Source organism: Sarcophilus harrisii, chromosome 5, assembly GCF_902635505.1.
Source record: "Sarcophilus harrisii chromosome 5, mSarHar1.11, whole genome shotgun sequence".
NCBI lineage: Eukaryota > Metazoa > Chordata > Mammalia > Dasyuromorphia > Dasyuridae > Sarcophilus > Sarcophilus harrisii.
The window spans coordinates 111,069,804-111,088,245 of record NC_045430.1 but is presented as its reverse complement, the minus strand read 5'-3'; the positions used below and the strand labels follow the sequence as shown (position 1 = coordinate 111,088,245).

The following is an 18,442-nucleotide window of genomic DNA, read 5'->3' as shown; positions in this document are numbered from 1 at the left end:
GTACCTATCATTTCACAACTCTCCCAACATTTAACTATTGCTATTTTTTGCTAATTTTGCCAATTAAAGAATGGCATTTGTCATAGTTCAAGAAATGAAAAATTCTTGATTAATATTAATATTATAATGAAAATGAAATTATAGTCAAAGATTAATATTATTATTAAAGTGGTTTTTTAATTTTCCTGACAGATTCTCGATGATAAAAAACAATGGTGGAAGGTTCGAAGTGCAAGTGGAGACTTTGGATTTGTGCCAAATAACATTTTAGATATTATGAGACCCCAAGAACCCGGATTAGGACGTGCTGATCCACCTTATACTCATACTATACAGGTACCATTAATTTCTTAATATAATTTTTACTGTTTTGTTTGTGGACAAGGTCCAAATTGATCCTTATGGTGTAATAGACATTGAGTTGGAAACCTAAATTTAATTCTCTTCTCTGCTACTTCTTGGCTGTGCAATTTTGGGAAAGTTGTTTATTCTCTTAGTTTCCCAAACAACTCTTCAAGACTGCAACTGGCAGAGAAGGTATCATTCTGTTTTAGAAGAGGAATATCCTCAACATTAGCAACATACATCAATGAAATCACAAATCCAGTCTAAAAAAGAAAGGCAAGACAATCATATTTTGGCTTTTAATCACTGAAATTAATTCTAGAATATCTCTTACAGTAAGAAGAAGTGACATGTTTGTGCTTAGCATATAAATATATACACACTCACATACATATTTCAGTTAAGGAAAAAAACTCATTACTCCAAACTTTGGTAATAAATAACTTTTCCTACAAGATGTTTTCCACATATGTTATTTTCAAGATCTTCCTATCTTTTAGAAAATTAAAGTTCCCACTCCTTCATCATTGCCATTACCATATTCCCTCCTGTTTGACTTTAGGAAGTAGAGCTTAGAGGACTATACCTAATATGATAGGAAGATAGGAACATCTATTCAGAGCTGAGAGGCCTGATCAAGATCACCTAGTAACATCATTTTACAGATAATGAAATTGAGGCCTAGAGAGGTTTATAATCCAAGAATTCTAATATTTAGATACTATATACCCTGCAACTTGGCTTTCCTGTAACCTCTGCTTAGTTCTAATCTGCATTGACTATCAAAGATAGATGGCTAGTCTGGCTGTAAAATTTCTTTGTTTTCTATGTTAAAAGTTAAAATACAACATATACACAAAATTAATATAGATAGAATATATATACATACACATACATATAGAGATATGTTTGTGTATATATGTGTGTTTTTATATATATATATATTATCGAATCATATCAGATATCTCTCTGCAACAAGTTTAGACTCTTATGACCTTGGTTTTCACATCTTCCCTATGTCTTCAACCTACATTCTTCACTCCTGGGACTTTTGAATTATAGTGCTTTTGATTTGGTTATGTTCCTGACATAATACCACATGTGGCCCTTAAGGTTAATATAATTCTCTTGTCAAATTCTTAGAACTGTTTTTTAACTGCCCGAAACTTGGTAAACAGATTTACATTAGGTCCAAGGATAATGGCATGAACATGTGTAAAAAGTATGTTGGATATGCCATGAAGTAGTTTTGTCTTAGTGTTTTGAAATGGTAACATTTCAGGCCTGAAAGTAATTTTTTTTTAAATCTGAAATTGTGGTAAAGTTCTTACAAAATTTTTATCTTCATACTTCTGGCTAATCAGTTGGTGACTGTAAGTTTAGAACAGTGATGGACTTTTCCCTTTGTTTCAAGTGACTCAAGATTTCACCATAATTCATGAAAATAGCCACATAGAATATATAAGATGTAATTTCTGATAAGATTGAATTAACATACATAATATGAATTATATATATATATATATTCAATATATTAAATTAACACATATACACACTTATATATACATACATACTGATAGATATATAGATGGATAAGTCAAATATACTTTTGATAAAGGAAAACTGATATTGAAATGTGTTTCTATTTATCCAAACTGTGGGTATGATATATTAAATATTTAATTTTATGTTCATCATTTGTTATTAGCTGTTAATGCCAAAGAAGGAGTTTGAATTATTTAAGGTATGGGATTGCTTACCTTACCTAAAAAAAATTTCATTTCTTATAGGACTTTGAATTTAACTTTCTATCTTAGGTTTAGAAATTTTTGCTTTGAAAAAAGAAAGACAGCAACAATTAACAAAACAAGTTTCCAGTTGTTTGTCTTTAGGATGTTATTGCTGTAATATAAATCTTATTTTACCTTCTGGATGCTGTAGTTTCTTAGCTTATCCATGAGATCATGTTTACTTATTGCTTAACCAGCAACTGAGAATTTCTGCTTCAACTGAACTTATGTCTGCACTTTTGACTTAGCTGGATTAATTTTTATTTGTTTAACCTTGTGGTTTTACTGCACGGAAAAGACTCTCCCAGTGGATCCTTGTATTTGTTTGCATTTGTGCATGTGTGTGCACGCATGTTTATAGGCATGCACAGGCCAAGGAGTTCCATTTGTGGTGATAAATATATATCTATCTGATTGTACCTAGATAGATATGGCTATCTGTTAGAGGGTTTTTTTTTTCATTCTTTGGTGCGTGATAGCTAGGAGTGGGCAAACTTTGGCAAAATAACACTCTCTAGTAAACATGTCAACAAATATGTAAGCATCTATATGCCAAGTATACATAAGACAGATTTATGGGGAGTTAAGACCATAAGTTCATATTCTAAATCTACTTTTTTCCACTATCTTTCTTTTTAAAAGATGAATATTAAATAAGATTGCTTTTTATGGTCTATTTTTAAGACTTCTAAATCCAGATTTCTACTTTTCAAGATCCACAGATCTTATTTTGCTTTTCAATTGGGTTTGACTCTATACTTCTGTGTTCTGGCTAGTATCATAAGCCAAGTCATAAGCCAGAAATGTTCATGCAAAGGGCTGGAAGACATTTGCTAAACAACAAGTACATTTCCTTCTTCTAAGCAAAACTATATCTCAAATGACACCATTTATCTGGAGTTTCTGTAAATAACTTCTCATGTTCACAAGCAATTTTGATTTAGCTCAGAGACTTTTAAAATTTTTAAATTTGTCTTTCTTCTCTGATGATAAATGTGTTTCATCTGAGAGTTGCCCATTCCTAGCTTTTTAAAAACTTTTCAGTAGGATTTGAATTAAATATGCACATTTCTGTTTGTGATTGTACATGTAGTGATAGAAAAAAAAAAGTGTGTTAAAACTGTGTGTGCATGAGTGACTAAGTGTGTGTGTGTGTGTGTGTGTGTGTGTGTGTGTGTATGTGTAGGAGGGAGAAGTTTTAGTTTTGATTTGTTTTAGCATTGGGCCTTACTTTAAAAAAGTAATTACTTTCTTTTAAGATTAGGTTCATTCATTCCTTCTCTCTATCTTTGTCTCATTTTGAAGGTCAAAAATTTTCCATTTATGTTAGAGAAACTTATGTGATCATGATGATTTTACTCTGCTTAGGCTATGTTTTGGAATTTTTTTCCTAAAATTGATAAAGCAGTGAAATTGTTATTTTATGAATTTTACAAACTGATTTAATTCCAATAATATAAGCAGCAATGCATGGTAATAAGCAGTTACATAAATCATCTTGCCACTCTGATTTCCCTTAGAAGTGATAATATAAGGTCATAGGACCATACATCTACAACTGAAAAGAAACTTAGGAGCATGCAAGTCCAACTCCCCACTGTCTCTCATTTTCCAAATGAGGAAACTGGGCCTCAGGAAAAAGTCCCAGTCAAAAATACATTTTTGACAAATTTATTTTCAATATGATTGCTTTCTTTTATAACTCTATGTACTTCATGCTTTTAAAAGCATTAATCTGAGGAAGATATAGATTTCCTCAGTCAAAAATATCTCTGATACACACAGAAAAGTCTCAATTGATAAACACTTGCAACTCAATGTAGCTGTGACAAAATTTGGGCCACATCATTGATAAAATGCCAATAGGATTTCTCAACTAGTAGATCTGAATTTACTGGTACACAGAGAACCTTCTTGGGCAACTAGGTGTAATTTATAAAGTTTTGGGCCTGGAATCAGAAAGACTCATCTTCAAAATCTTTATATCTGGCTTCAAACTAGTGTGACATTGGGCAAATCATCCATGTTTACCTCAGTTTCCTCTTCTGTAAAAAAAAAAGTGCTATAGAAAGAAAGAAATGACAAACCACTACAATGTCTTTGCAAAGAAAATTCCAAAAAGAGTTATGAGGAGTTAGACATGGTTGAAATAACCAAACAACAATAGCAAGGGAAGCTTTAATCCAGTAAACCTCCATGTTTGTTGCTACCACTGTGCTCCTAATATCTTGGATGCTAACTTTCCTATCAAGCAAGCATTGAGATATGCTTGGGGAAGTCACCTTAATTTGTGGTCCTCAGTTTTCTCTATAAAACAAGAAATTGAACTAGACCATTTTAAGGGCTTTTTCAGCTCTGAAACTCTGGGAGTCCCTTATGTCAGAGATCCAAGGAAACTAAAAGTAATTGCTTTCCAAAGAAAGACTTGGGGAACCTGCACTGAAAAATGTATTACTAAAAAAGAATAATAAAAAATATATATACTTGTCTACTGATTAGTGTTAATTTATATACATTAAAAATAATAATTCTAGTATGCTTAAATATTTGAGAGGATCTAATATAGGAGAGAGATTATATCATGCAGCTTGGGTTCAAAAATCAAACCCAGGAATAAGAATGGAAGTTAAAAGAGAAGTAGATTTAAACTTGATACAAGAAACAACAATTTGAGTTGTTTGTATTTGGAATGAGTTACTTTGTAAGTTTCCAAGATACTCCATTGCTGGAGGTTTTCTAAGCAGAAACTCAGTGGCCACTTGACAGCAATCTTGAATGGGCTGCAAGTTATGGACAGATTGGATAAGGTGTTTCTTCTGAGTCTCTTCCATTTCTTAGTTACTATGAAATCACATCATGTGTCTGCCTACTCTGTAGGGTTGTAGGGCTGACATTATGCTCATTCCTGATACCTCTAAAAACTTAGCAAAAGAGGTAACAAAACTCACACAGAAATATAGATAAAGGTAGCAAGAGTTTTGGGGAAAAGTTAATCAGCATAGTGCTTTGTATGACAAAATGATATCACTAGAAAAGTATCAGAATGGGAGATGGAAGTGACTCTGCCATAAGTTTGTTTTCCAACTGCGGGCAACTCATTTTATTACTCAATAATTCAATTTATTATTTCAAACTAATTTCTCCTTTCAAACATCACTTCTATTATGTAAGTTGGCATGAATACACCTAGAATTCTCTGAATGTAGGGTTCAGTTTTTCAGAATAGAAATGGCTTAATTAAAGCACAATATGAAGTTAGCTAAGTAAAGTGATTTTCACCTTTGAAAATGAGCTAAACCCATGCATTTCACATTAAGAAAAATAATATATGAACCAATTCTCTATAACTCTTTTTACTTTTAAATAAAAGAGGCTTTGATTTTTAACAAACTTTGCTGGAAGAAGAAGCTTATGTCCCCTCAAGATTTTGCTCTGGATAAAAAGTACATGTTAGTTCCTTTTCTTTCCTTGTCTCTGACATCTTCACATTAAATATTGCTCTCATGCTCTTTCATCTTTGTGCCACAAAAACATTTTTCTCAGAGAATGATATGATGTCATATTACAGTTATATTTTAGCATGAATAGATATGCCATTGTGATACCACTTCCAGTGTCTTTTACATTTTTAAGCTTTTCCTTTAATTGTGGGATAATAGGCTTGTTTCTATATTATTTTTCTCTCCAGCAATTTTAAGACTCAATTGAGTATTTTCAGAGGTTTATGAAGGTGTGGTTGGGGTAGGGATAGAGAAAGGGAGATGGGCTTTTTTTGTATTTATGGGATATAGACTGAGTATACTCTGCCCACATGGCACTAGATAAATGTTGAATTTATTAAAATGATTTCAATTCCTACCATGTGCAAAGAAAGCCCTATGAATAAAGAGGTGAACATCAAGACAGCCATTAGTTCAAAGAAGCTTTTATTCTACTGAGAAATATCATTCTGTACAGATAAGTGAATAAAAAATAATTTGAAGGAGAAGACACTAACAATTAATTGCAATATTCATGGATTGTTGGTTGTCTAAGATACTGAATGATATCAGTACTCTTATACATCATTAGGTCTCTACTTCTTCTACTTCTCCTCTTTTAGTATACATCATTCTTTTTTTCAAATTTATTCTGTCTGTCAAAGGATCTTTGAATATTAGTTGTTCTCTCCTGAACTATTTTCCTACAATATGTATTAAATTATAACACTTCAGTTTCTCACATAGAGGGTTGACAGTTTCCAAATTCTGTCACCAGTGTACAATCCCATATAGTCAAGTTTTCTGTTTGAAACTCATTGCCCCTGCATTTTCTGCAAAGAAAATAGGAGCTGTTAGTCAACAGCATAGTCATGCTAATCTTTTTTTATGGGTTTTATGGGTTCTAGAAAATGTAACTAAGTTTAATCCTTAAAAACAGAAAGAAATAAAAAACCTAAAAAAACCAAATCAAGGAAAACTTGTCTAATAAAGTATGCATTTTCTTACTCCTAAGTTATAAAAAAGGAAGAATAAGATGGAAGCCCATTTTATTTTATTATTCAATAGTCTAAACCTAAGATTTAAGCTAATAGTGCTTTCAGAACAAAACAAAACAAAGCCTATTTTTGTGTTGGTTTTCAATTTCCTACAATAGGTAGTAGTATTGAGGACCAATCAGAAAAGCTTCCAGTATTAGTTCCAAAGAATTTCATTAGCAAAAAAAAAAAAAAAAAAAAAAAAAAAAAAACAAACCAAAAAAAACCTCCAAAACAAAAAAAACTAAAGTATTTTTTTTTGTTTTCATATATAACATGTAATCATAATATTGTTTTCTTCATTGTCTCTATTTTCTCATCTGATGTATATGATTTGCTCCATTTTCTTAATAGCAATTACTTGGAGAGCTGTCTGAGGTAATGCATGTTTCCTTCACGAAAATTTGTTTTTAAACTACTTGGTTGGATTCATCTTTTGGCTTTTCATCACTTGATATGTGTCAACTATGTTTAGTTATAGCGAGAGTCTTCAGTTTCTTCTAGATTTTTAGAACAAGAGCCTATAAATTCATTGCAGCTTTAAATTTTACAAAGTAATCTTTATAAAATAGTATTATGACTTCATATACATCTGTCTAGCCCTTGATTTGCCTTCTAAGCAAGCTCCACTAATATTTGAGTTTTATTTTGACTTATAAAATACCTAAAATTACACAATCAGTGAAAAAAATCAATTAGATTCTATTCAATTTTTAAGCATTACTAAGTACAGAGTACTGTGCTAGAAATTGGGTGAGATAAAAATGAAGCAGTCTTTTGCATCAGACTTAACTTGTTTTCCTAAAACTTCTGTCCCTTAGAATGATAGAACAACCTAGACCATTTTTATTATGAGTAGTATATTTGGAGAAAGGAGCAGGAGATAGAACACAGACTTGGAGTCAGGAGACCCTTAGTTCAAATCTGAACTCAGATAGAAAGATGATATGATCCTGGGCAAGTCACTTAACCCTCTTTGCTTCAGCTTCCTCATCTATAAAATAATCTAGAAAAGAAAATGGTAAACCACTCTAGTATCTTTGCCAAAAAAAAATGGAGTTACAAAGAGTCAGATATGCCTGAAATGACTGAAAAATAACAAGAAAAAGTTTGAAATAATGCAAAGGTTATATTCTTTTTAAAAGTCCTTTTTCAAAATACATGCAAAGATAGTTTTCAAACATCTACCTTTGCAAAACCTTGCCCAAATTCCCACCTCCTTCCTCCCCTAGAGACACAAAGTAATCCAATATAGGTTACACATGTGCACCTCTTCTAAACATATTTCCTCATATATCATACTGCACAAGAAATGTCAGATCAAAAGAGGAAAAAATGAGAAAGAAAGAAAAAAAACTCAAGCAAACAACAACAAAGGTGAAATTATAATGCTGTGATCTACATTCAGTCCCTATAGTCTTCTCTCTGGGTGCAGACAGCTCTCTCCATCACAACTCTATTGGAAATGCCTTGAATCATCTCATTGTTAAAAAGAGCCAAGACCCTCACAATTGATCATCAAATAATCCTGTTTTTACTGTGTACAATGTTTTACTGATTCTTCTCACTTCACTCAGTATCAGTTCATGGAAGTTGGAAAGGCTGTGTTCTTATAGAAAATTTTATTTTTCTTCCCATCTTTTTAAGAAACCCAGGGAGAAAAAATTCCAGGCACCTGATACATTTTACAGAAGAGGTATAAAAATATGCAACCCACAGTACTCCCAAATGATCTTGAACCAGATTAAATTGTAATTGGTAAATATTGAGCAAAATAAATAAATATGTAATAAAATATAGAACATATTACATTTTAAAACTAAGTCATTATATGGCCTGGTACAGATTACTGAGCCCCATTTCATTCGCATTTGACACCACTGCTCTACAGAATTAGAATTCATTGGAGCTAAGAACTCTTCATTTCTGTAACAAAGAGAGTAAGAGATAAAGATAAAAGGAAAGGGAAATAAGAGAGAGAGAGAGAGAGAGAGAGAGAGAGAGAGAGAGAGAGAGAGAGATAAAGATTAGTTAAGAAATAAATACTGGTTCATTTTTCTCTCCCAAATAACACTCCCAAACCAATATCAAACAATGTTTATTTTTCATAATAAGCAACCTTGGATATTGTTCTAACTGAGAAAAGAGGATGAGTTGAGGGAAATGAGGAAGGGATGACAGTATTTTGTGATTTATTTCTTACTGCTTTGATAAATAAAAATGTTGTGCCTAAAAAGACAAATCTTAAGTAAATGTAATCATTTAAGAATTTTTATGTGGGATTTTTTTTAATAAAGTAAAAAAAAATTTGGTCTCTTTACTTGTAGAAGGTGCATGATTACATATATCTCCTTCTTCTGTGTATTATATAACCTCTATCACTCCCTAAATTGTCCTGTTCCCCTTTATCTCTACCTGGCAATTTTATTATGAAACAAAGTCAGACACTTGAGGCAGAAAGATTTTAGAATATCTGCCTTCATACTCGGCTGTGACAGTGACACCCAATATTTTCAATTTTTTGTTTATTTGTTTTAATGAAATCACTTACAGAATAGCAAACACTAGTGGTTCTTGGTTTTGTGAGGAGAGTAAATGCCAATGCATTGGAGCATTCACATCAATGAGCATTTCCAAATTTGAACTCTAAAAAGGTTTTAATCTTTTATACTTCTTAAAGTAATTAAATGGCCCAAAGAATGGAGCAGAGTAACTAAAATACAGAAAACCAGAGTTAAATTCAGACACTTAACTAGCTGTATGACTATGGGCAATACACTCCATAGCTCTCTGCATCAATTTCTCCTCTGAAAAAAATAGGAATATGGGTTTTTATTAGGATAGAAAAAAGATATTTTTAAAGACCTCTGAAAACCTTATTGTGCTATATAAATGCTAATTGTTATTAATTTTGCTTCAGAAATATTTGTGAACATGACAGCTCAGAATTTACTATGTATTAGAGTTAACATGTTAAAGACATATCTTATATCTCTTGGATTTTTTGTTTATAAACAATTTATTTTGGTAGTATTTGCCATTCATAGTTCTGTAATTGCTTTATCTATTGGCACAAATGTAGGAAGAATTATATGACTTTTAGTAGAATTAACATGTTTCCCCTTATCATATTTGGTACTTCTTGATTTTTTTTCCTGATTCTTCTATCCTTTCTCACTGTTTCTTTACCCCTTGACATATAAAAGGCACAGTTTAGAGTAATATCATAAAATTTAAAAATTCACTCCTAAATCAGCATTCCAAAGTGCAACTGTGAAGAAAAAGTTACAAAGAATTAAAGTGGTAATTTTCTGGATCATATTTAAATGAAACACTGGCTTATGTGCATTTTCAAGTCACTCGTCCCCTATTAAAATATTTAATTTTGTCTTATATTTGTGCCAGTACAGTATTGAAAGCAAATGTACTTCTGCTAGAATTGTCAATTTTTTAAAAAAGGTATTAACTGGAATTTCCTTTTATATCTCATGGTACTTATACTTGTCCTGATGTTTTAATAATGCAAGATCTCTTAGAATATTGAAAAGGGTAGTTTTTAAAAATTTGGAGTATATCATAGTACATTTGTCAATTAAATGAAATGATTATTTTAGATACAGCATTTTGATTACATTTTTTCAGTAACTGTAATAGTTACAGATTGTAATCATTTTAAGATCAATTAAAATAATCTAACCATTACATTTATACTAAATCTATCTAAATTTTAATACAAAAAATTCCATATTAATATTTTTGTTTCTATTTAGAAGCTATAATCAGAAGTGTAAAGATAAAGACTATATTATAAATTTAACTTGACTTTCCAAAATATTGCTTTTTTAATAAGAAGAGTGTCTCATTTGGCATAATACCATAAAGTAATAATAGAAAGGGAAATCATTTGAAAAATAGTAGTCTACCATAAATAGCATTATGATGTTTTATTATTAAACAATATTTCATTGATCTCCCAAAAGCAACATCACCTTCTTATGGAATGGGAGAAAGATGTGAAATCATTCAATTATCTGAGTTTATATCTTCCTCTATGCCACATTTTTATTTAAAATAAAGAACATGTAGTATAATGATATTTTACTGCTGCAGTGGATATTGACTTTTGAATGACTATTACAATAATTAATAAAATAACCCTAGATTGGATTGATGTAAATAAACTGATGTGTGAGGAACTTGTAATATTTTTGAAGTTTTTGTATTTATTGGAAACTTAATACTGTGTTACTAATTTGGACTTTAACATTGTGCTATAAATAAAGTCCTTAAAAATTGCATCTTTATCAAGATATAACCTGTGGCATTTTGGAAACAGTGTCTGTGGTTGAAAAGAAATTGAAAATAATATACCCAATGATTTCTTATTGAAGGACCTCTATGGGGCAACTGGTTGGTACAGTGGAAAGAGTGGTAGACCTGAAGTCAAAATAATCTGAGTTCAAATTTGGCTTCAGACATTAGCTTATGATCCTGGGCAAGTCACTTAACCTCTGCCTCAGTTTCCTTAACTATAAATAGGGTTAATAATAGTATCTACCTCCTAAGATTGTTATAAGGATCAAATGCCATAGTAATTGTAAAGAGCTTAGCACTGTGCCTAACATATAGTAAGCTCTGTAAAAATGTCAGCTATATATAGCTATATAAAGATTCACAGTTTTTTGTTGTTATTGTTGTTGTTATTGTTATTTAATCTTTGGTGGTAAACTAATACTTTTGGGATTCTATTTAGAAACAAAGGATGGACTATGGTCCCAGACCCACTGATACTCCTTCAGCTCCTTCTCCACCTCCTCCAGCACCAATAACAGCCCCTATCCCTCTTCCACCATCTGTACCAGCTCCTATTAATGTGTCAAAGGTACCAACAAATGTAACTCGCCAGAACAGCAACTCCAGTGACAGCGCAGGCAGTATTGTGCGAGACAGCCAGAGACATAAACAGCTTCCTGCAGATCGTAAGTTTCTGAAGGTGGTGGGAAAATATCTATGATTTAGTGAATGAATTAAATGCATTCCCAATTTTATTACAAGTGATGAATTTTTAACATAAATATATTTCTGTATACTGTTATATATTGTCTTTCAAATGGTTTGAAAAACCTATTTAAGAAGCACAGTGTCTCCTATTGAAAGGAAACTTTGCCCTAATATTCGAGGACTTTAGTATGCATGTTTAGATCCCCCACAAACATTCCAGCAACCTGAGTAATCAATCTTTTTATTTGTTATAATAGACACCTTTGTTCTACTTCAAATGCATGTACTGACAATCATAATTTAATATATTTTTCAATTCGTGATCAGGAAGTCTGACATTTCCCATATTTTACTGTCAGTTTCTGTTCTTCCATATTTTTCCAGATCTCATTCACCTTAAAGTTGTTTTCATTGCTTCCTGTTCATCCCTTCAATGTTCTTTCTGCCCATCACCGCTGCTCAGGCTTCATTTTTCTCCCTTCACAATCTTGACCTTAGAGTTAGATTGTCAACTACACTCTAATCTTGAAGCTACCATCAATCATTTCCAAAACCCCTGGATTACTCCTTTCTTCCACTTTCTCTACTCTTACTCATATACTGCTGAATAATCCTGGAAAAGTTTTATAAATATATTGGCTGGATCCTCTTCTAATTTGTTATTTAATTTTAACTAAGTTTTTAGTTAAGCAAGACAATCCTTTCAGTCTTCCACAATTGAACTTATTCTACTTTCCAGATTCTCCCAAACTTTATCTTATTCCCTTACTGTCTTACTATCTCTCTCTCTGAAGAAGAACTTGCCATATATTTTACAAAAATTACAAAATTAACAGGAATAGGAAAAGGGAGGGAACAAATATTTTTTAAGTTCCTGCTATGTGTTAAACATTGTACTAAGAACTTAACAAATATCTCATTTGTTCCCCCCAGCACCTCTGGGAGATTGCTGCAGGGAATTCACAATGAATTTCCTCTTCCTATATATCTTATATCCTAAAATTCATTGATATCATATCTCACCTTCTCCATTCTTTGGTGAAGAGGTGACCTTTCTTCTTACTAATATTTATGCCTTCAATATCCTTGATCCTTTACTCTTCTCTGGCGACTGGAATCTACAATCATTCTCCTCTTCCTAATTTTAAATCTCTTCCTGTCTAGCTTCCCTATTTCTCTACAAAAACTTTCAGTTGCCCCTCCCATTCTCTCAGGCTGTTCTTGGATTTCTTCTCTCTTTGAAAAAATCCTGGATGGAGGAAGAAGAGAAAGTTTATAAACTGATATCTGTTGCAGATGTAGAGAAATTCTCTAAAGAACTCAATAAACCTTCAGTTAAATGATCATATAATTTGATATGAGGGAACTTCAATGCAAAGGTTAAAATGAATGAAAGCAATGAAAAATATAATTCAGAAGTAAAGAATAAGAAAGACCAACTTTTTTTTGCTACACAGAAACTTTCTGTACATATATTATGAATAGTTTTTATGGAAAAAAACAGAAGGGATTGAATATGGTAAATATTGGATAAAATCACAAAATATTTCATCGATTATTTTTAATTGAATGGCTATTGATGTAAAAATAATTTATGAATCGGCTAAATACGTATAGTTATACCTTCAACTTGTAAAAACTAAGAATTAACTCAAAGTTATAAAATGGAATAAAAAATTTTAAAAGGGATATAGAGTATAATTAAAACAATTCCAAATCTGATTTAATTAACAAAATTGTTAGTAATGAAAATTGGGGATTGGCTAGCCAGTATAATATCAAAATTAACCATTGAACTAATATAAATCTCTTGCTATAACAAAAAGATTTTCCCCACCCTGAAAAAATTAAACAGATAAACCAAAACCCTAAAAAGTCCTTCAATAACCATTTGACTATTTGCTAAATAGAGAATTATAGGAACTAAGGAAAATATATATTGTTAAATATAAATTTATTTGTAAAACCTTTTGGAGAAACGGGGACTCCTAGGTAGGGAATTTATTATATACTGGCAGACTAATTTGACATTAATTTTAATGTACTGCTTTTTTTCCTCTTTCCTTTCAATTTAAAAATTTTTACTATTTTTATTTTGAAATAAAGTTTTTTTCTTATTAATCTATCTTTTCTACTATCCACCAAAATTGAGCAGATTTTGTTTTAAAGAAAAAAAAAATCCTTCACACATAACTGCATAATTCAACAAACAACTTCCCACATCAATCATGCCTGAAAATGGATCTCTGAAAATTTTCATTAAGCACCTAATCTGTCACTACTTGAGTAGGGTGTTTATATTCATCTTTTTGAACCCCTGTTTTGCAATTATTGGTATTCTAAAGTCTTTTTTAAAAAATTTCCTCTTCAAGAGATTTTCATTGAATACATTGTTCCTATAGTTCTGCTTATTTTGTTGCAGTTATTTCTATTCTTTATTACAAGAGATGGCTTAGGACTAGGGTGGGGGAGTCATAAACTTGGAAATGAAGGTGATATAAAAACAAAGGATATCAATTGCATTTTTTAAACTTACGAAAAATGATGGCAAAATCATTAGTGCCTCATAAAATAGTAAGAGTCAGTGAGGAGAGGAGAAAAACCAATTTAAAGAAAGATCGGTGACAAATCCAACTAAATAAAGATATTATAGCATCATTTAAGTATGAAATTGAAAGGAAACCAAGCAAATGAAAGATAGAAATGACCTGTAAAGATTTACATTACTATCTCTTCAGTATCAAGGACAGTAGAGCTACAACATTTGGATTCTAACATCACAGTCTAGAATATACTTATAAAGGAGGTGTTAATGACAAAATGAACAAAAAGGGAAAACCAGCTGTATTAGGGCAAGCATACACAGAAATGGCAGAAATGGTATTTTAAAATTAATTTTTAAAATTTTAAATGAGAACTGAATTTCTGCAAGATTAAATAGCTTATATTCACAAATTAAGTGTTTCTTTTTAAAATACCTTTTACCCCCTTTTTTCTCTATTCAATACTGTTTATACCTTGTCTCTGGACTTCCTCACTGCCAGTTTTAGCCCATCACTTTACTAGCATCTCTTTTTTTTGAAGTTCATTCCATTTCTCTATATTAGTGTGATCTTAGTTACTATCATTTGTCAATCTCTAGTCAACACTCCATTATTCAATAATGCGTTTGTAAGAAATCTTGTTGCCAATTTTCAAGACTACGGTATTTGTGCTCATAATTTTTTATTACACTAGCCTCCTCTTTCATTAACATAATGTCTTATGATTTAAGTTTTTCTTCTGCCTCATGCACTTCCAAGAGTAATGAATGATACCTTAAATCTTCTATCATCACAACCATTTTACCTTCACAATTTAACTGAAATATTGCTCTCTGAACCACACCTTGTATCCTACAAGTTCTCCCACTCTCACATTCTATTTGCTTTATATCCTCACTGTGACCTCTGATCCCTCAGTACTTCCTCATTTTTCTAGTATTTCTCATCTATTCATTTCTTACTTTCTTCCTTTTATATGTTAATCCTAGAGTTAACTAGTTCAATAAGGCACCTTGATGAATCCCTTGCCCTCTTGTCTCCTTGTTGCTCATAATCTACTAGTCCTCAATCTTGGGTCATCTCAATTCTTTATATTTCCTGTTCCACTCACAAACTACTGGATACTACTAGAGAAAGTCAATAGAATCATTCAAATTGGATCCAATTCAAATTTGGTTGCCTAATGCCACATGAGTTCTCACTACATCACAGCAATTGTTTAATTCATCTTCATTTGGCCCCTGCCATACATCACAAAAAAACTGCACCAACTTTCCTCTACAAGTCTAGGACTAACAGTTCATCACAATTTATTAGACCTGTCTCCAATTTATCTTCCACAGCCATTATTGAGAAAAGAAATTTTTGTGGAGAGGAAGCCTACCTTCCCCATCCCTACCAGCAGCAACTCCTAATCAGCTGCTACAAATAAGCAGGTATCCTAGATGTGGTATCACCTTCAGACACACTGGTCCTGCTTTCAGTCAAGCTATCATCTAAGGAAATAAATCCTACAGAAAAAGGAACTGTCATCCCCACCAATTAATTATCAACTCACAACTACACACAGAGAGAAGCAAGCCAGCCTAACTATAGCAACAAGGTACCTTGAGGGAGAGAGAGCACTTTTCCTCAGACCCTTATGGACACAGCCCAAGAAGTTTAGGGATAGTATTATTCTCAGCCTAATATCCCTCAAACAATATTTGGAAGCAAGTTCTGTGGAAATCCTATCTTGTAACTTGTTCTAATGAGTGCTTTAGAGAGCCACAATTCACTGAAGCCGAAGAAAGCAAAGTTTTTGCCACCACAGTCCTTAGCACTGTCACAGAAATGATTTTATTAGTAGAAATGGCCTTACTATCTGTTTTGCAACTCTACCTTAAAGACCATGGGATTTTTCCATCTGATTTTCAGCTAAAACATTGATTAATGTTAGAATTATATGAGTTCCTTGAGAGCAAAATGTTGCTTTTCTACTTTATATGACTTAATAAAGTGCTTTGCATATAGTAAAAACTTAATAAATTCTTTATTCATTCACTTATTTGTTTTTTAAGACCTTAGTTCACCTTCCTCCCTTATAGAAAATAACAAGCACATTTATCATTAGGTTTTATTTATTTATTTATCCATTCATTCATTTATTTGTTTATTTTTAAATTTATTTATTTATTTTGCTGAGGCAATTGAGGTTAAGTGACTTGCCCAAAGTCACACAGCCAGTAAGTAGTAAGTGTCAGGGGTCAAATTTGAATTCAGGTCCTCCTGACTTCAGGGTTGAACCATAAACTTCTTTATCTTTCTCTTTTTTTCATATAAGAAGCAACAAAGTTGGTACAGTGGCTAGTGTTGAGCCAGTAAGATCTGAGTTCAAATCTAGTCTCAAATACTTACTAGCTATGTGACATTGGGAAAAACACTTGTTTGCCTCAGTTTCTTCAATTATAACATAACAATAATACCTATCTTGCAGGGTTGTTGTAAGGATCCAGTGAGATGATACTTCTAAAGCACAATACCTGGCATGTAGTGGGTGCTATATAAATGTTTATTCCCTTCTTCATGCCCCTCACATCTATAAACTTCTGCATCTTCACTCATCCTCTGCTCCTTACTTGGATCTTAGAAGATATCTTGATCCCCATCATTATCCAAACTACATCTACCCTTTGTGCCTTTCTCTTCTTCTACAAAACTTGCCATGTTGATCATCATCTCTTTTTATTTTCATTCCCCAGAGTTACCAACAAGGATCATGGGACTTTTTCATTTGATTTATATCTGAATCTTTCCATCTTTATTAACTAAAAGAGTCTTGCTTTTTCAATTCGTGTCTGCATTGCTTAAAAAATTATTTGCACAGAATAAACACTTAATAAATGCTTGTTCATTCATTCATTCCTCTTTTAAGACTTCACTTCACCTCCCCCTTTATTGAAAATATTGAATATATTCACATAGATTTTTTCTTCTCCTCTTTTCCACATTAGAGGAGGCTATTTAGTACAATCAATAGAGTGCATTTTCTACTAACAGATAAATCCGTGTGTGTGTATGTGTTTTCCGTCTTCAATGTCTTTAACCTCCCAATAGCTTTTAACACTGTTGATCCTTTCCTCTTCCTGTACTTTCTTCTCCTTTGGACTCTGCATTGCTCTTATCACATTCTCTGGTTATTTTCTGACTACTCCTCAGGCGGCCATCTCCCTCTTATTAAATGTGGTTATTCTCCAAAGTTTTATCCTGTGAATCTTCTCTCTTCCCCTACCCTGTCTTCTCCTCCCTTCCTCTCCTTTCCCTTCTTTTTTTCTCCTTTCCTCTCCTCCCCCCCCCCTTTCTTCTCCTCTCCTCTCCATATCATCTCTTGTAAGGTGAGGGAACCTTTTGAGAATAATAGTAATAGTTGTTTATATTTACATAATAGTATGAAGTTTATAAAACACTTCTTACAGGTATGGATGAAATAGGCTTAAGGATGTCACATAGTAGTAAGTGGTGTACCTGGCTGTTGAACTCAAGTTTTCTGTCTCTAAATCCTATGCTCTTTTCTCTATGCCAATCTGTTTCCTTTGGGCCTGTCCTAATTTATTTTGAATAAAAAGGAAATAAAACAGTTGATTTATATTTTTATTTGCTTTCTTAAGGATGATGTCCTATTGAAATTCTTAGATCTTAATTCTTGTAAATTACAATTTTGTATAGTAGGAAGCTCATGAAAGACTGTTGTTGTTGGGTTATATTTTTACACGAACAAGGAATAACATTCAGTGAAATTAAAAGAGGCCTTGAAAGTTGGATTTAGGGGTATTTGGGTATATGTGTTTATGTACTACATGTGTTTTCAATTTTTATTATTTAAAGAAGCAAACAAAACAATGTTTTTAAATGAGAAATTCCAAAAGAATATTCCTGCTAGTATACCCTGAGGAGTTTCCTCTTAGAAAATCACAGCCCCATGATTTTTTTCCTAATTAAGTCTGAAGAGTTTCGTTTATTTCCTTTCAACATGGTAATCCTTGACATTATAGACCTCTAGTTCTGTTCTTTAGATCAAAGTTCATCAGAACCCAATCTCTATTTAGAACAGTTTATAGGTTAGAACAGTATGTATTATGTCCAGTTGTGCAGAAATGGAGAATAATCCAATGGGGGAAAAGCATGGTTAGAATCTTATGAGGAACTAAGAAACCTCCTGACATTATGACTCACTATTTGTCTGCTTTTCATTAAATGGAGGGATGATA

At 32.1% G+C, this 18,442-nt stretch overlaps 1 protein-coding gene across 2 annotated transcripts in view; it reads left to right on the top strand.

The window, feature by feature from the left end:
* Positions 1–18,442, top strand: part of EPS8 (epidermal growth factor receptor pathway substrate 8) — a 99,403-nt gene that overhangs the window by 74,230 nt on the left and 6,731 nt on the right. Inside the window, exons 16-18 of one of the 2 annotated variants that reach the window (XM_031938361.1) lie at positions 193–336; positions 7,006–7,029; positions 11,405–11,630. In XM_031938361.1, coding sequence (XP_031794221.1) covers positions 193–336; positions 7,006–7,029; positions 11,405–11,630 — 394 coding nt within the window. The remainder of the gene's footprint in view (positions 1–192; positions 337–7,005; positions 7,030–11,404; positions 11,631–18,442) is intronic. The other variant, XM_031938360.1, reaches the window with a different exon arrangement.